Here is a 19,998-nt window from a genome sequence, read left to right on the forward strand (position 1 = left end):
ACAGTGGCCACACATCTCAAGAGTAGGCAGTGGGCATCAACAGATCTCTGATCAGAGCTAGGCATCCTATGACAAATCGTTGACTACTGAATCAGACTATATTGAGACATTACAGACTTTGCCAGCACTTCTTTGAAAACAACGATTGTGGATATTTTGTTACAAATTGTATTGAAGTCCATCAATATGTGATTTATGATGGCTTCACTTTCTGAGAACTCCAAGTGGGGAATATTGACTTGTTTAAAATAGTCATTTAAGGATGCTCAAAATCTATGCAGTTGCCAGGAAAATGAAGCCCAGAAAATGCCTATGGCTGGTTTCTCAGATCAATATACAAACTACTTGGAAATGCTGGATTGTGCTACCTTCACTGATGTTGAATATATTTTGCTACATGAATAGTTCCATGAAAGTCGATTGGGCTATTTGGGGAGTAAGATACTACTGCGTGCGATGAAGCATAAGACAACATATGCTCAAATTTTGAGGTGCTAAAGGAACATTATAAGCATAACAAAAATGTCCTTACTAACAATGTTATAGATTATGGAAACTGGGAGAGCATGTAAAATCCTAATTTACTTTGTTCAACATGAATAATGAAAATACACCAGCTATGTTAATGTACGTTCTCATTCTCCTACACTAATATGGAGTACTAGCAGTAAGTAGTTATCATTCAGGCTGTTAAACAAAATTGTCTGAGTCTGCTGATATCAGTTTGCAATGTTGCAAAGCTGGAGGAATTTTTATACATTATACCAACAGTCTGCTGATTGAATAATAATTAGACATGACTTGCATTTCAAAAATCTGATTTGGTAAAGATTTTGTTCTTTTTTGTTGCTCTATAACATTTAAGTCTTCAGAACTAGTAAACTGAGTTTGAATATGAGGGTGAGGTGTATATACTATTTTTTCCTAAAGTCAGTAGGGCTTTAGTTCTTGTGTACAGTTCTTGTGTGTCACTATTACTATAGTCAGGACTTGCTATTTGCAGGATAACTCACTGCAATCTTTCGAAACTGCCACTGATTTGAAATAGGATTAGCAAACCTGGGTTGTACAATTGAACTCGTATTCTATGTTCAAACATGTAAATAACTTTTAATTTAAAACAGATTTTTTTATGGTGAAACAACTTGTGGGTTTAGAGGGCAACATGAAATGTTCTAGAACTGGTTTGTGGACTTTCTTGTCTTTAGCCCTGATCCATTGCCTAAATATCTGTTAAAATGCATAATTTACTTCCTAGTAATGCTCCTCTAAAGTAACTACTCTATTTTGTGCAATAGTCAGTTTGGAAACTTTTGTGTACAATACACCAAAGTAATATTAAAAAATGTCAAAGTAAATAGACATATTGTAGACCTAGTTGCTTGTCAAATTTTAACTTTTAGTGTTGAAACCCCTTTTTGAGGTATGCAGGAACCAAAATCTGTCCGAACTAGGGAATTTCACTTGTACATCTTTAAAGGAGCAAAAGCAGTGCAAGTTGAATATGGTTAAATCAAAAATGTGCTGTGGCGGACTTGAGCCCTCATTCTATGACAATTGACTTGTAGTTCCATGGAAGTCACTGGGACTGTTTATGTGAGTCAAATTAAATGCTGCCTAATTCTTAGAAATGGGGCCTTAGTTTGCCAGTTGTCAGCCCAGATTAAATACTATGGACAAGTTATAAACTTCAGAATTATGGGAAAATGTTAGTGAGCCTTATCTATACCTGAAGTGGCAAGAACATATTGGTATCTGAAATAGAGTATATATGAAGAAAGCTAAAATATATTTTATGTTTTTCTGTTGAATCTTATCTTGCTCAACTCTGAACTATGTTGCCTTCTTTTAAAATATGTTAATATTTAGTAAACCCAATTTGTAGTAAGGATTTATGGAACTGTCAAATACCTGTACTTGACTTGAGCTTATAGTTATTGTGCTTGTTAATATAATTTCCTTAGCTGCAGTATAGACACTGGTATCCCCTAGCAGTTGAAAGCTTTCAAAATTGCAATATTTTGTTTGCCCAGAGCCTTTGTTTTATGGGTGTAAATGTAATTAGTTTTCCCCTTTGGACAATATGACTGTCATTGGGCTATAATACCTGAAGCACCATGATGAACACACAAAACATCATTAGGTGTCACTTTTTCAGCCAGATAGAGGGTGGTATTTTTCATTATAAGGGAAAAACTACTCCATGAGTACCCATTCGAATATTAGAACAAATAGGAGACCATTCCCCTCTATTAATTTCTTATCCTTTCCATCTCCCCTTCCCCCATTTAGTTGTCTAAAAGGCTGTTATATTCTCCATGCCTGTAAGTTGCATCAGAAATCTTTCTCACGGATTGACAATAGGAAGGTAATAGAGGTTGGATGCACCTTGGGATCTTTTTGCACTGCCAACAGAGTAAGTTCAAACAAAATCCCAGTAGCTCATTTGAAACGTTCTAACAGATAGTCTCATAGAAGATAGAAGTGAGGCCGATAGTAGTGCAGTGAAACAGATAGCAAGTGTAGGCAGTAGGTACAGTTCCCCAGAGGAGAGCGTAGAGAGATTCTACTGGCACAGCTGTTACTCATGGTTATGATTTAAAAAACCTAAATATTTTCTTAGCCAATACAATTGCAACCATTTAAACTTGGCCAACATCACCATAGGTCTCTAAATGGATGTTTACTTTGAAGGCCATGAGTGCTGGATTATGGCATATGAAGTTCTGAAGAAATGTAGAGTTAAGATATAATAAACAGACATGTTTATGTTTAGTTAAAGTAAATCTAGAAAAGGAAAGACTTCTAATAAAGGTACAACTTAAACTTCTCTAACTAGATTTTTCAGTCTACATGGAGAGGTAACAGGACAAGTGTCTTACTTGTAGCACATGTGTGAGTTTTCAAAACAAAGCAAACATGGTTTTCTTACTTCAGAATAGAAAGTGGCATGGATGCACATGTAAAGTCTGGTGGAAAACTTCCAATTAGTGGGAAGGGATATTCTGATAAGCTTAGTTTCACAATTCAGTCTGTTTTTAAAGAAAGCATGCTCACCAGAGAACTTCCAGTTTGCTACAATGATGATGATAGGCTAAGTGAATCCTCAGACATACTGGAAACCCAGAAGTAACAGCTACAGCAACAGTTTCTGTTTATGATTTGCACACATACAGAAAAAGGAGCAGCAGCAATACATTAACTACTTCAGAATGAAACCAGAGAAGATCTAGTCTTTTTTTTTGTATTTCAAAACACCATCCAGTGGTTTATGGTCTTGTTGGTTTGGTTGCACCAATAGTTTTTGAAGTAAAATTATTGGTCAGCTGGGAGGGAAATAATATTCTTATTACAGATCCTACCTCAAATTGGCCACTGAAGGGTGTAGTGTGTGTTACTATAATTTAGATGGATTGAATAAAGTCTGTTTTAGTAGAAAAGCAGAAGATTAATTTGTCTGCGGATAGGAGGATTTTTAAGATTGCCTCGGAATAAAATTTGAATGGCGACTGGCGAGAAATAGTAGTCAGTATTGTGGAAATGTACTTTCCCATAGTCCAGCTGCATTGTCAGCATAAGGTAATATCTATGGACCACGCCATATGTCTTTGTAGCAGGTGGTACAATCCAGTGATCTGGCTGGACAGAAACTTGCTGTACTTCTGTGACAGCCAATCAAGCACAGCTCAGTGGGGATTACCTTGAGTAACCCCTGTGAGATTAGAAGCTTGCATGTGAGATGGGTAACTCTTCTGTAGGCAGTTTAAGTGGCAGGATGACAAAGTTTCCTGGAATAAACACGTTGTTGGATCAACCAGCCCATGCCAAGGAGCTCTGTGATGGTGGTGCTGTAGTTTTTGTGCTTTTGAGTATTATCTTGCATTAGAGCCTGACCCCCATGCTGTGGATAGTAAGAGTTTTAATCGACAGATGAATGTGCAGGTACGTCGTTGACTGAGGCTTCAGCTGTTTAAGGTTTGTGTTTTAACCTGCCTTTGCCCTATAGAGCATTGAATGTTAGAAAAATTCACTTTGAAAAATAGATTTAAACTGGTTGTTGACAATATGCAGTGTTAAACTGGCAGGCAAACGCAATTAGTGGTGGTCTGATGATTCAGCTATTTTTTCAGGCAAGGTGTGTATAAAATCCAGATTTCTGCTGAAGCTGCAGTCATCTTAACTCTTTGCTTCTCAGACTGTCCTGTCTAGCACAATCAAAACGTTTAACAGGATGTCAGTTGGACATGCCAGGTAAAGGAATACTTGGAATAACCAACTAATACCAATATTGAGATATTAATACTTTGTAGAAGGTTATAAATAACAGTTGGCTATTAGTATCTACTCCATTTCACATTTTTAAAAAGTCAAAAGCAATTTTTATTAAGAAAAAAGATATTCAGGATGACTTCCAACCTTAATTTTGTTAATGTAGTAATGCACTTGCTGCTATTGCTGTATGAAGGAGCCTTTTAGTTTTTATACCCCCTATTTTAAGGAGTTTTTCAGTGGACTATATAAAAATTAATCCTGTTAAAGCACAACATGTAAGCTCCTAGAAAAAAAGCTCTCTGAAACTCTTCCTCATCCTTCTGTGAATAGTCAGATATTTTTTAGCCATTCAGTAGTTACCAAAATACTTGTTTCTTTCTTGCTCTATATTTAAACATCTAGCAGCACACATTTGATTATAGTATTAAGGGCCTTACTTAAACCCCAGTAACAAAAATCATCTTGAACCTGTGTTGCATCTGTGTTGTAGCACACTGACTTTGTTTGGAGATTTATGCAAAACATAGGCAAATTGTTCCTTGTACTCAAAAGAAAAATCTTCCAAGAGTTTAATGTTAAACTTTTGCTTTTTATAAAAATAATAAATAAATAAAATGTTAAAGCATATTTTGCAGTTCAGATATATCAGGGAATCTGATTTTAAGCCCCAGAAACTGCGAACTGATGACCGTGTTTTATAGGGGGTCAAGGGAGGGGAGGGAGTGATCTCTGAACTGTGTATGACTTAAACAAGCAGCTTTGGCTGATATATCCCCTTTGTCTTTCTCCCATGTGAACTCCTATGCTTGCTTCCTTCTCCTTGACTCTGTCTGACACTTCACCTTTTTCTTCACTCTCAAGTCCCTTCTCAGGACACGCTTTTGAGGAGATACTTGAGTTATATTTATATACATGCAATACATAATGTGTATACAAATACAATATTACTGTCAAGACTCATGAATTACTCAATCCTATATTCTATCCCTTCCATTTGTTACTTCCTACTGTTATGTGAATTTAGGGCCTAATCATGCAGTTACTCCCTTTGTAGTTTCACTAAATCAGATGGGATTACACACAGGAGTAAGTATATGCAATAGTAAATGTTTGCAGAATTGTAAACTCTTATGGGAAAAGACTTGCACTTTGTTTTTTAAAGTGCCAGGAGTGTTTGTATGCTATCTCAGTAATATTTGATTTGTGTGGTGCACTACTTAAGTGCAAACCGGAAGAGAGTAGATTTTAGCCTTGAATGAATTTTTCAGTGTTTTTTTTAAACAAATACCAAAGACTTCTTACTGTTTGTGTATATATAATGCACAATGTACACACTTACAGTACCTGCACCTAGAAATGGGTATACATCTACAAGCCACCCCCTGTAGTTTCTTTTTTTTCAATGTTTGGTTTATAGAAATTGGCTGATTTAAGCAAGCATTCTTCCCATATGAGCTATTTGCTTACAGATGTTTTTCCTGAGTTAATCAACAATGATGAATGTTTTTGAAATGATACCGTACATAGTGACTTAATTGTACATAGGCTCTGTGTTACTCACATGTCATCTCACACATTCTTGATAAGGTTGAGGATCTGAGGTTAGGTTTCTCAAACTGGAGTACTGACCAGACCAGAACTTAGATTGCATGCCCTTGGGGGACAGGAGCAACCGTTATGTAGCTCATTATTTGTCCAGCACCTAGCACAATGGGACCCTGATTGAGATCCCTTGGTGCTACTGCAATACTATTAATAAATAATATTCAGTAGGAATTGCCATAGTGGATTGCACAGTTCGTCTAGCTAGGTGTCTAGATAGTAACTAAGCATTGCTTCAGAAGAAGGTGAACGACCCCTATGCTGGACCTAATAAATAATTATAATATAATAATAATTGTAAAATGCTCTGCACTGAGAGCACGGGAATTCCTTCCTGATCATCACATGCTTACAACTCTCAAGCACGAAATTTAATGGCTCATATAATTACATTAATTGTGTAGCTACAAATGCTTAAATTTAGTGAAATATGTACATTCGTGTGCTATAGTATATAAATGTAATATAAGTAAAATGCAATGAAACCTGTGTCTCAAATTTTGCTCTGCTTTACTTGACCCATGCAGATCTGAAAATCCGTTTCTTTTTGAGGAAGTCTTGAGAGCACTCTGTAACAGAGGTAGCAACACAGCAGGGAGCATAAAGACATTAAAAGCTTATGCTTTTGAAGAAAATATTTTTACAGCCACCTTTAAGCATCCATCTCTTTTAATTTGGTATAAAATGTTTCCCCGTGAACACATCGTGTACATTCTTCAACCCATCTGGAAACAGCATGAGAGATTTGAATTGGCAAATGTTAGATTATTCCTAATAACTAAGCCAGGCAGGCAGTTCAAGGGTTTTTTTTGGGGGGGGTGGGGAAGAGGAGTGGGGATGGTGTCACAAATTTGTCCCACGATTTTCAGTCCTAGATTCATAGGCAACATAGGTGTACAGGTAGCAATGGAAATAGCGATGCGAGATATAATGAAGAGAGTAAAATAGTATGTTTTGAAAACAATAGGGAGGAAGAAATGAGTGTCTTTAAATATCTTCACTTCTATCAGGCTACCAGTGGAATCAGTCCAAATTGGGACCTATGCTGTCTTATAATAAATGTAAATAGATTTCAGCACTTGCTGCTGCCATGCTGGGTGCAGGATTTGGTCATAGACATCAAAGGTAAACATGTGAATTGAAATGTGAATACCTTGCATCTCATCAAAATAACTGACTTTGGTGTTATGTAAATGAGGAAGAGTAAAAGTGATTCAGGTGGGTTTGAATTGTAGATATGACTGAGCCAGTAAGACGCAAGTACAGTTTAGTTTCTATGAAGTGTTTTGGGGACAGTAACTCCAAAAGAGTATTGAATCAGGGTATTAAGTCTTCCCTGCTCAGTAAATGTTGACTATATAGCTATATTTAAGAATTAATACACAACAGATTCTTGTGTGTGTGGCTGTAGGAAAAGGGCAACAAACAGGATGCTGGCTTTTATCAAGTGTGTTACTGGGTTGAGGCTAATGGCATCATACTACCTTGACAGAAGAAGATATTTATCCAAGTTTCTAGACAAAAGTTAAGGCTAAAACTACCAGTTAACTTGGGACTGCATAAATGTATTATTTTTAGTTCTGTTCAGGGCAAGGGAGGCTGTTTGTAATTACTTTGATATTTGTGAACTATTTTTCTTTGTTAACACCTGCATGATTGTAAAGCTATATCTTTTGCTGTCATTGAAAAATATAGCGAAGAACTTTACAGTTATAAGCTATACCTTTCCTCCCCAATTGCTTAAAGTAATCGAGTGAAATATGAAATTCCTAACATAGTGCTTGATACTGCTGACTACCCTTAGGAGGTTTAGATCTATACATAATATTCATGGTGGTAGATCTTCTGTTTCCAAGTTGTAAACTATCATGTATTAATATTTTAAAATACAAGAACGTTAACGTTGCTACTTTTGAAATACATTTTTCAAGATTTTTTATTAGACCTCTCTGAATACTGTTTTAAAACTTTTTTGTTACAGCTGTTAATTTTCAGGCGTCATGTGTTTGGGACCTAGGGTGGTGGTTTTAACATAAAGTACTTCCATATTATATTATGTTGTATGTGTTAGCATGTACAGACTTTTTTGTGAAGACCGCACAAAGAATAACTTGTGTGTACTGTGTCTTCACTATCACTGTACTAATTCTACTGAGGAAGGCAGTACATACATGGAATCTACCAAAAAAAAAAATGCAGTAAATTCCCAAATAAAGGTTACTGAAAGATAAACAAATTTAAGAGAAAAGACGTTGTTTATTGAGAGAGAATGAAGGATGCATTCCAAAGGTTGAAACAAACTTGAAGGCTACAGGCAGATTATTACATGCCAACAGGTCTGCCAAACCACTTCCTTGTGTTTTTAATGTGCACATATCCCTCTTGTTGTACAACCTGTGTAATCCAAGTCCAACTTCTAAATTGACATGTAAATTGTGATGAAGATTCTAATGTAAAATCCAGATGGTAACTCCTTTCAGTAATGGGTAGTATTAGTATTATCATGACAAAAATGTATCTCTTTTACACAGTTAAGTGTTTATGTAGCCATAGTGTGAAAATGTTTCATTTCAGCAGCAAATTGCACGTTCTTCACAAGAAGAAAAGGTAGAAGAAAAAATAGAAGAGGAGAAAGCAGAAAAAACAGAGAAAAAAGAGGAAGAAAAGAAAGATGAAGAGGAAAAGGATGAGAAGGAGGAATCTAAGTGAGTATATGTAATGAGAAGTAACTGTTTTGTTTGACTTTTTTTCTAATGCAATTACTAGTTTTTTGTTACAGTTTATTTAGGAAATTGGCATTAAATGGAAGCAATAATGATAGTTCATTTCACTATAGAATTTCCTTATTTAGAGCTGAATTATTGCTGAATGCATAAAGAATTGTTCTGTGGCATATCTGTTTCTCTCACTCTTTGGATCAATCAGATCAATGGAAAATCCCTAAAGGTTGGATGGAATTTTTCTTGCCCTTCTGAAGTTTCTTGTTTTAGTTTAGAATATTTGCTGCTGGTATATTTGGTGTTGTTGTAACCATGTAGGTTCCAGGCTTTTAGAGAAACAAGGTAGGTGAGGTGGTATCTTTACACAGCTTTAGGTCTGGGAAATGTACTAGTGTGTCACAGGTAAATACAAGGTAGAACAGATTATTTAGCATAAGTAGTTAACACATTTCAAGGGGCCATTCAGGGTGAAGTGGCCCATTAACACTGCTGGTGCTCATGTTTCCATATGAAAATGAACATTCTGTTAAAGTCAGTAAAAGGACATACCTGGTACCGGCATTAAGGAAATGGTACATTTTTTTCTCTTTTGGTTTTTGGTTAACAGTGGAGTGTAGCTGCATTTTTTTTTTAAATTCTGATTTTGGGGAAAGAATGAGGAGCCCATTAAATTGCTTTACAAACATTCTTTCCCTCAGTACTGAAAAGCGAGTTTACACTTATTTCTTACATCTATGATTCAGTTTCATCAATACCTGCCTACGAAGTATACTCTTTATTAATATCCTTGTTGAGGCTTTTCTTTTAACTTTTGTCTTCACTCCAGAGAGAACACCAAAGAGAAGGACAAAACCGAAATTGCACCAGAGGAAACAGAGCAGGCTACTACTAGGGGACGAAAAACAGCCAACAGTCAAGGTCGACGTAAGGGCAGGATCACCAGATCAATGACAAATGAAGCTGCAGCAGCAAATGCTGCTGCTGCTGCTACTGAAGAGCCCCCAGCACCTCTTCCTCCCCCGCCAGAACCTTGTGAGTAGTGTTTATAAAGCATGTTGGGATCCATCTGGCAGAAAGGCACTTTATCAATGTGAGATCATTCTTTACACATATAACACATTTCCATTTTTTGATAAAATGTTTTTTCAATTCTAGTCATTTATTGACAAACAAGACCATCAGCTAGTATTTATCAAACTTCTAAAAATATGTATCAATGGTGAGCATTGTACATAAAAAATAAAATCAGATTAGACGTTAAAATCACATAAGAGAACACAAATAATTGTCTCACTGTACAAAGACTATTTTTCTCTTAGTTTCCAAGGTTAGATTCTGCAAATGGATCTGCACAGGCAGACCCTTTGTATTAACTTGGATCTATTTGCAGAACCTAGCCCCTAGATCAATGGCCCCCAAACTTTTTAAGTCACACCTCCCCCTTTCCCCTGTCTCTGTCCTGCCTCCTCCCACTGCAGCTGGAAGCGGGGCCACAGTCAGGGCTGAGGCTGGGAAGGAAGCCACAGTCGAGTCCAGGGTCTGCGTGTGACAAAGCAGGGCTGGAGTCAGGGGCCACAGTCTGCATTTGGGAGGTGGGGCCAGGAGCAAGGCTGCTGTGGTTGGGGGGATGGGCTGGGGCAGAGCAGGGCTGTGTAGTGCTCCCTCCCCACCCCTTGTGGGGGCTGACCCAGGCCCTCTTGTGCCCCCCCAAACATTCCTCCGTGCCCCTCTAGAGGGTCACACCCCACAGTTCAGAGACCTCTGCCCTAGATGGTTACCAATAAGCAATTTAGGCTTAAAATTTGATTTACCACAATATTTATTATCCGGAATGTTTCTCTGATTGGGTTGTTTCTTAATCCATTATGTAGTTAAAGGAATATTCTGTAAAATAGTATATTTGTGGCACGTACCAGTAGATAGTGTACAGTCTCTTGCTGCTGGCTGTGTTCCTTGTGGAATGCAAATTCCCGCTGTCGTAATCTGATGATGATGCAGAAACAAGGAAGTAAACAGAACGGCCACACTGGCTTCTGCATTGGGAATACAGAAAAATTAATGTTTGACAAAGGAAAACGACTTGCTCAGTAGGAATGAACGTTTTACGTTCTCACAAACAATGGAGAGGGTTTTTTTTTTTGTTTTTTTTTTTAAAGTATTAAAGTAAGGTGACAGCTGTCAGCAAATGGCGCGCTGTTCTATTACCTGATCTTTCTCTACCCAGAGGTCAAGTTGAGCTCTGCTCTAGCTTGCAGATGGTATTTAAAGTTATAAATAACTATCCACAGTAGCATAAGATTTTTCCCTTCATTGCAAGCTGCCTGCTATTGACGGCTCTTGGGCGTACCGGTATTTTACTGATTTGTGCTATTAGAGTTTTTAGCAAATCTTTTTCTGGTTATTGCTCAAGGAGTCTGAATCTCCTGAAAGAGCACTGTAAAAGAAGAAAGTGAGTGCTCATTAAATTGTAAACATCAGAGATTGCCATGTGCATTTATCTCAGCAGGTCTGACCTCCTTTTGTTTCCCTCTTCTTTAAACGTCTTCATATAGTGGGTTTTTTGTGTTTGTTTTTTTTTTTTTTTTTTTGGGTGCAGTTTTATGAAAACCCACAATAAAAGCTTTTGAGTGATGGAATACTTTTTCTACCCTGTCCATGTTACCTTTCTTTGTTTTGCTGATTCCTGTTGTCTGCTAATACTTTCTGTACTATGCCCAATGGTAGATAAAATAAGGATAGATTTGGGGAGTTTTTGGGTGGGGGGGTGTTCTATTCTTTGAAGAGGCTCAGCTGTCGGCAGTGGCTCAACATTATTCAGAACAATATTAAACCTGAGTGACACCAAATCCAGGGAAATAAAGCAGATGGAGAATATTTTGCCCTGTGTATATTGTGTATACATCTATAAAATATTAATGACTAACATGATTGTAGGGTATCATACATATGTGACATTAAAATAAAATAGTGGTGCTGAACATTTTGCTTTTAAACATTTAGACTCAGAGGGCTCTAGAGGGTAGGACTTGGTATTTTATGAAAGCAGTGAGGTAGTAGGGTCTAGTGAAACTAGTCTGCAAAAGAGAAGAATGAGGGGGATTTGATAGCGGCCTTTAACTACCTGAAAGGGGGTTCTAGGGAGGATGGGGCTAGGCTGTTCTCGGTGGTGGCAGATGACAGAACAAGGAGCAACGGTCTCAAGTTGCAGGGCGGGAGGTCTAGGTTGGACATTAGGAAAAAGTTTTTCACTAGGAGGGTGGTGAAGCACTGGAATGGGTTACCTAGGGAGGTGGTGGAATCTCCATCCTTAGAGGTTTTTAAGCTGAGGCTTGACAAAGCCCTGGCTGGGATGATATAGCTGAGGTTAGTCCTGCTTTGAGCAGGGGGTTGGACTAGATGACCTCCTGAGGTCCCTTCCAACTCTAATATTCTATGATTCTATGAAATGACTACTGAGATGGCAGCCAGAACGTATGGAGTTCTGATGTAACTCCTGCTGTCACTGTACAGCCGTGGACAAATCAGTTAATCTTGCTGATTTATTTCCCTATTTGTAAAATGGGACTATACTATATTGCAGGAGTGATTTAAGGACTAGTTAGCATTTGTTACACAGCACTTTGAAAATGTAAGATGGTATAGAAGTGCCAATTGTATTTCCATTTCTTAATATTGCTGTCTTTCAATTCTCTGTAGCCTTTTAAGGCAAGCAGTGTGCTCTGGTGCCTGAGGGTCAGGAGGAGTGTGTTCTATTCCTGGTTCTTCTACTGACCTGCTGTGTAATTCTGGAGTAGTAATTTCATCTTTGTGTGCTTCTGTTTCTCCTATCTATTAAATGGGGCTGGTTACATCCTCCTTGATAAAACAAAAAACCAAAACTTTGAGCTATACAGATAAGGGCTATATAAGAGCCAAGAATTTTACTTGAATAACTTGCTTTAAAAAAAAAAAAAAAAAAGAAGCAAATAGTCATTTGTCACCTCCAGCTTTCACTGACACTTACAGCAGCCTGCTTGTGCCAGGTCCATATTTGGTTTTTCTTCCTAGTATAACATTAATGTGACACTTGGCAGAAATTGAAAGCTGGAATATTTTCCAAAGATTTTGTTTTCATTTATAATTTTAAGCATCAGCAAATAATTGTGTGGATTCTGAGTTTTCTGTGGTATATTGAGAATTGCACAAGGAATGCTAGTTCAGCCTTCAAGGCTATTTCAGAGATGAAGGCAGTGTCTGGTTACTTTTTAATACATGACAGTTTCCTGTTAGGCTTCTCCGTAATGTGGCCTTGTGTAGCTGGACAGTTTATAATTCAAGAGTGTAGAGGACCAGTGTGAACCTAGGGACTTGAACACAGGACTGGGAATCAGAAACTCCCAGGTTCTAATGATTGCTCTGGCATGGCACTGACTCGCATTTTGGCCTGGGGCATGTCATTTAACATCTGTTTCTCCATCTGTAAAATGGGGATAACATTTATTTGCTTACATCATCTCGATGTTGGGAGGATTGCTCGGTGTTGGAAGTAATTTAGGGAGAATATTACATTATAATATATTATAGTGATTCTACAATTTGTAGCATGGGATGTAAAATACTCCAGCATTTACAGATGTCTGAGGAAAAAGGGATTCCTACATTCAGGGAAATCTTTAGATTAAAGTGTGTTTGCAAAATACTCTGTAAGACTTGAATGTAGATATTGTTATTTTAAGCTAAGGCCTGTTGGGGGCGGGGGGAGGCTGGCTCTTTTGTACAGTCAGGCAGAACAGACCATTATTTATGGCAGCAAAAACTTCAATTGATTTAGTTGGTGAATGCAGATGAACCTTTTAGAGGTTTACCTTGCTGCTTAGAATATTTATTGTCCAGAATTCTTTGCAGTAAAAACAAGCCACAAATTCACATTTATAGTAAATTTAGTTTTAAAATGGTTCAAAGAATCTAGTTTGAGTCAAGTTGATCTGTTAGTTTAATTACATTTTTAAAAATTCCACTCAACATTGTAATTTCAACTCAGGGAAACATTATTTTTTAAAATGCAGAGATTATAATTTTAAATATTAATGATGATGCATATTAAAATTAACTTTCTATGTTAGTCTGATGCAGAAGTTTAAAGAATATCTTCTTTGTTCTTTACCCGACAGGGCAAATTTATGGCATTTTAGACGTTATAGGTGGTTATAGCAACATGCAGCCTAAGAGATTATTCTTGAAAGAAACCATATTTTATGAGCTATTTTATTTTTTTATGTGGATTCTGTATTAGTTGAATGTTGAGATTGCTTCAGTGCCATAGAAACTGTTTATGAAGACTTGTCTATTTAGAGAACTCCCAAATTCTGATTTTGTGGATTTCTTGTTTAACCTGGAACTGTGTCTGAGGGATGTTGTATTAGCTGTGCATTGTGCCTTTGGAACTCTATTCTTCTTGACATTCATGGGGCCTGATTCATTGACTAGTTTTAATCAAAGCTTTGTTGCCCGTTCATGAGAGTTAAGTATTTTAGTCCGGTAGGCAAGCACAGGGAGGTCTGAGTGTGAAATGCATTGTAAGAACTGTGTCTTCCCTAATGCAATATTGGACTTGAAGAATTTGGGGGGAAATAGATTACATTATTTTTAGGAAGGTCAGGGAGCAAGTAGCGCACAAGATCCCAGAGCATGCTGTTCTTGAGTAGCTTCTTTCCAGAGCTGGTAATATTCATGTATGTTAACAGAATTTGGCACATCCAATTAGGAGTTATTTACATTTTTACATAGGAATCTTTCTTTCTGGGAATAAATATTTTGAACATCATGTGGGTTATAGACAAGCCAGTCTTTACCATCTTGCTCTGTTGAGAGCATGAAGACTCCTTTCCTACCCCTAGTTTGGTGTAATAGAAACTGACTGCCTCCCACGGTCTTTGGCGGCTTTCCCAAATAGCTTGAACAAGCCTTAATGTAAACAGATTAATAGATTCTGGGATCTGTGATTGGTGAGGAAAGGGTGAATCCTGGTCTTTTCTTTGTCTGATGGGACTCACTGTTTGCTATTTCAGCTTCTGCAGAGCCTGTGGAGACCTCCCGTTGGACAGAAGAAGAAATGGAAATTGCTAAAAAAGGTATTCCTTCAAAAGCTTTGGTTTCACTTCTGGTTATTTGTCTCTGTAGTGTTACTTTGAATGAATGAATGAGGTAGGACCCACCTTCACTCTGTGTTTGAAAGGAACTTTTTTTTAAAAGCAGATATCCACACTAAGCAAACCAGTCTTCCAAACAAACATGCAGATTTAGATGCTTTTTGTGGGCTTCGCCAATCTGTTGGAAAAGCTATTTGGTTTCAGTTTACAGCTTTGTCCATCAACAGCATGATGGAAAATGGTTTTACAAAAAGGTCTATATATAACTAACAATGAAACTTTTATGAATGAAAATTTGCATCTGAAATTTGCAAGAAGTTTGGCAAATTTTAACATATTAAAATGTCACTGTGCATATAATTTGAATTCTAGCAAAGCTTAAAGTGGTAGATATTAGCCGCAACAAGGAATCAAATTTTAAATGTGTATAAGCCGACACTAGGTGGATTTTTGCAAGAACTATTAATTCACTTGGTTCTTTAGCGCTTTGCACTAAAAACATCACAAGACTTTGTAGACTTTGCTTTTCTCTAGTTATGGCTGAAAATGATTGTACACCATATAGAAATACTTCTAAATATGCCGTGCAAATAAGGTATGTTTTAGTATGTACACTTCCAAGTTTAGGACTTGAATTGTTCTTAAGAGTCAGGCTTGAAGCTTCCTTTGCTTGCCTGGGTTTATAGGTGTTGCATAGCCCTCAAACTAAAAAATTGCTTTATGCTACTGCCTAGTACTAAACACATCCTGCTTCTGCTGCATGCAAGTTATGTCCAAATTCTAAAAATAGAAAATAGGTCCTGTAAAGGACACTTTGTAGCAGCAGTATTCTGATTCAGGTGCAACGATCAGCTTTCCAAAACAGTTTACTCTTTCAGTTGAGTGGTGCTACTCTGTCTGCAAAGTTGCCATTCCAATAATACTTCCTGGCAGAAGCCTAGTTTGATGTAAAGAAGGATTGAAAAAAATGGCTTTCCTAATAGAAAGCATTGGAAATCTGTTAAAAGTTCTAGTTCTGCAAATAAAAAAAAAAGGAAGTCCCCTTAACTACTGAGTTTCATAATAAATTAAACTTTAATTTCCAAGGCTTTCTTATAGGAAAATTGAGTGTCATGTTTTGTAAAATCAAATTGAGAGTGTTCAGTTAATCTTTTAAAATTATAGAAGATGTGAGTTTTTGTAATTTCAAAAGTAGATGATTAAATTGTGTGTGTATATCTGTATGTAAAGATCACAGGGATTCTGCCTCATAAACTGTAGCTTTTAATTTTACTTCTACTTAAGTATGGTAGTAGCTACTGTCATATTTTGTGAAAGTAATGAAGTCTTCATAACATACCTTATGCGCCATATTATAAGGGGTGTGGGTGGACAGTTACAAAGGGGGTTTTATTTTCCTTCTCACAGCATGTATCCAGGTGTGGAATTCATTGTCACAGGAGGGTAGACTGAAACATAGTGATTCAATGACTTGTGACCAGTAGCCTGCCTAACTACAAATAGAGATAAGGATAATTAAATTTCATGCTTCAGGCTGTCAGTTGATCACTGTAGGGGTTAGGAAGGAATCATTTGCTCTTGTGCAGTATTACACAGTTATTCAAGCAAGGACATTATGAAGCTTTCACCTTCCTCTGATGCATCAGGTATTAGTCATTGCCAAAGGAAACATACTGGACTTGATAGACCAATGGAGTGATCTGTCATGGGAAGTTTTATGTAGTGGTACTTTATCTGTCATGTTGCCAAGACATTTGACTTTACTATTTTCTTATGAAAGTTTAAAAAAAAAAAAAATAGGCTTAGTAGGATGTTATTTCAGTAGTAGAAGGAAATGTAAAGTTTACTTAATATCAGAGTATTAAAAAGGAACATTTCTCTTTTGAAATGTTACTGTACCAATTCATTACTAGATACCAAAAATAAAGTCCTGAAGCTGCACCATTCATGATGTTGTTCTGGTGCTGCTGCCAGTTTCTAGAATGATGTCATCAAAACAGCTGTTTGAGCATTGTCATTTGCTGAGGCAAATGTGCAGATAGCTTTCTAACGGCACTAGTTCCTCCTTGCTAATAAGTTTTTAATTTACTTTTTCTGTAGTAAGTCTGAAAACCTAGCTAATGAGCACATGGGGAAATGTGTTGACTGGTTCTGTTTCCAGTATCAGCAAAACTTTAGAATGTAATAGCTTCAGAGGTATCCTACTGTGCTTGAGGAAGTACAGGGTTTTTCCATCTATTGGGTAATGGTTCATTATTGCAACAAGAGTCATTTTAAGGACAGTGTGACTTAACCCATTTTCTTGCTTCTGTGTTCAAATCAGACCTCTTTAACATGGAATTTTTGTGCGGTTTACTTGATTTCTCATTAGCCTGATTATTTATCATTGTAAATATTAAGTGTGCGGTTTTTTTTAAACAGGATTAGTGGAACATGGTCGCAACTGGGCAGCAATTGCCAAAATGGTTGGAACTAAAAGTGAAGCTCAGTGTAAAAACTTCTACTTCAACTATAAAAGGAGACATAATCTGGACAACCTCCTGCAACAGCACAAACAGAAAGTGAGTTAATCATAACTTGATCAAACAATTTTTGGAGAGAATTGGGATTGGTTTGAAGTTAGGCATTGAGGCTCACAGCTGAAACTTCTTCAGCCTCCCATTTTGTTTTGTTTCACCTGTTTTTGCACTGCAACAGAAACCTAGCACTTGGTGCTGCTTTTCATTGCCCCGTAGAGGTATTGGTCAGCTTAAATGTAAAGGGCAATAGTAATATTATTTTGCATTTTTGGTATAATACATTTCCTCCTGAAGAATTCCAAAGTGTTTTGCAAACCAAGTTCTATAGAGGGGCTTCATCCACCATGAAAGTCTTTAGACTGCAACCTGTAGCTGTTAAACGGCACTAGCAGTACAAAACAGGTTAGGATAGTCCATGAAACATCAGCATCTGAACGTTGCTGCACATGTAGACAAAGTAAAACACTGTTGATGGGATTTTCAAAAGCACAGTGCTGGCCTAACTTAAGTCAATGTCAATGGAAGTAGTTTGACTTAATTGGTAACAAAGTTAGGCCAGTGCTTACAGCCTTGGAAAATGAGTAGATTATGGGCCAGTGATGCTACTGGGAGCTACTTAGGTATGTTAACAAGTGAAATAACTACTGGTTCTGAGTGTGTCTGAAAGCTTTTATGCGTCTGGCAATACTGTATTCCTTTTTGGCTCCCAGCAGTACAGCCAACGCTAAATCAAGCTGTAAATCAGTGCAGAAAGAAACAGCTTTGCTAATAAGGGGGTCCTTTAATGTCTGAATCTCATTTAAAATAGAAAAAGATTGCATTTAAAATGAATATCTGGAAGTTTTTAAGGTGGAGTAAATCTGTTTTCTGCCTTAGTCTTCACGGAGGCCCCGTGAGGAACGGGATGTATCGCAGTGTGAAAGTGTGGCGTCAACTGTCTCTGCTCAGGAGGATGAAGATATTGAAGCATCTAATGAAGAAGAGAATGCAGAAGACAGTGAGGGTAATTATTGAAATGTCAGAATTGGTTTGGAAGGAAACTCCTACTACCACTAAAATGATCCACCATTTTAGTTGCCTATAGTGTTTGACCACGTGCAGAAGTTGTCACTTAAGGTGATCAAAAAGTTACATTTCATTTAATTAAAATACTCCAGTGTTTTTGCAGACTCTTATTATAGGGTTGAAGTTTAGCAGGTAGGATTACTGTATCTGTCTGAATAAACTGAAGTCCAAAGCTGACTGTGAAGAGTTACAAAGGGGATATCACAAAACTGGGTTCACATAACACAAGAACCAGGGGTCACCCAATTAAATTAATAGGCAACGGGTTTAAAACAAACAGAAGGAAGTACTTCACACAAAGCACAGTCAACCTGCCAGGGAATGTTGTGAAGGTCAAAATTATAGGTCAGTTCAGAAAAGAACTAGATAAGTTAATGGAGGCGGTCCCTCAGTGGCTGTTAGCCAAGATGGTCAGGGATTCAACCCCATGCTCTGTCCCTAAACCTCTGACTGCCAGAAGCTGGGACTGGACAATAGGGGGATGGATCACTCTATAAATTGCCCTATCCTGTTCGTTCCCTCTGAAGCATCTGACACAGCCACTGCTAGAAGATAGAATACTGGTTTATATGGACTATTGGTCTGACCCAATATGGCCATTCTTATGTTCATAACTTGATCAGACCGACAGCATATGGCTGCATAAACTGCCCTTGTAAAAAACATGCTTAATCATGAATTTACACTCTTTAGCTAGTAACCAGCCTCTGAAAAGTTTCAGGCAGGTAAGTACTTACCAGCTTTTTGTGTTGGCTGCAACTGTTCATAATTGCAGACTCACCATCAGGTCTTTATTTGACCACCCTTATGCAGAACTGTATCTAATAGCTTTTCACAAGCTAGAATTTAAATTTTACTCCATCTATGCGTTTCACATAAAATATTAAAAACCCTTTTGATGAATGTATCCAGTAAAACCTGTGGTGAAGTTCCTTTGCTTTGTGGTTCTGTTTAAACATAAACACTGTCATTTTACCAGGTGTCTATTTGTCTGTAAAAGATTACGTAAAATGACAGTTGAGAGAACCTGAACCTTTCAGTTAACTGGAAGGCAGGCTGCACAGTGTTCTGTCTACTTTGCAATAGATGTCAGTTGAATGGGAAAGGCATATAGATGTTCTTACTAAAAATACCAAACACTTGTGCAAATGTTCTTTGAACTAAATATTTCCCGTAAAACATTTTTTTTAAAACAATGAGGTTTGATAAGACTTCTGAGTAGACTTTGTTGTGCTATGTTATACAACCATGGTTCTCTCTCTCTCAGCATTTGTAGTTTAATGTAAATTTTACTAAATTTTTTGTTAGTCAATTTTGCCTTAAGATTCCTGTTTACTGAAGTTATTTCTGTGGGACCATGACTAGAGTGAAAGACAAATAAAAGTTAAACTTAATTTTGAAATGGTACAAAATATTATTAATAATGCTAATTTACGCCATAGATTGAAAGCCCTAGTTTGTCACTTGCTGGGATGCACAGCATTGTTTTCTGAATATTTGTCAGCTCTGCTGTGTGAAAGGCAATAGCAGACTTTTTATGTTGCATCCTGTGTTTCAGTGACTGGATTCCAATTCTAGACATCTAACAATCCTTAAAATGAAGACATTTTACGTTTATACCCTGCTCATTAATACCTAATAAGTTTTGAAAGAGATTTTTGCAATATGCAATAAACCTGTGTAATTGATGTT

General features: G+C 37.2%; 1 protein-coding gene across 7 annotated transcripts in view; it reads left to right on the forward strand.

Annotated features, from left to right (window-relative positions):
- Window positions 1-19,998, forward strand: part of NCOR1 (nuclear receptor corepressor 1) — a 100,205-nt gene that overhangs the window by 46,646 nt on the left and 33,561 nt on the right. For 4 of the 7 annotated variants that reach the window (XM_067565852.1, XM_067565855.1, XM_067565853.1 and 1 more), the window contains exons 16-20: window positions 8,449-8,579; window positions 9,421-9,626; window positions 14,642-14,704; window positions 17,144-17,283; window positions 18,118-18,244. In XM_067565852.1, coding sequence (XP_067421953.1) covers window positions 8,449-8,579; window positions 9,421-9,626; window positions 14,642-14,704; window positions 17,144-17,283; window positions 18,118-18,244 — 667 coding nt within the window. The remainder of the gene's footprint in view (window positions 1-8,448; window positions 8,580-9,420; window positions 9,627-14,641; window positions 14,705-17,143; window positions 17,284-18,117; window positions 18,245-19,998) is intronic. The other 3 variants (XM_067565854.1, XM_067565857.1, XM_067565858.1) reach the window with 1 other exon arrangement.

This window comes from Emydura macquarii, unplaced genomic scaffold (assembly GCF_026122565.2).
Source record: "Emydura macquarii macquarii isolate MOO-44397 ecotype Brisbane River unplaced genomic scaffold, CSIRO-AGI_Emac_v2 contig_2699, whole genome shotgun sequence".
NCBI lineage: Eukaryota > Metazoa > Chordata > Testudines > Chelidae > Emydura > Emydura macquarii.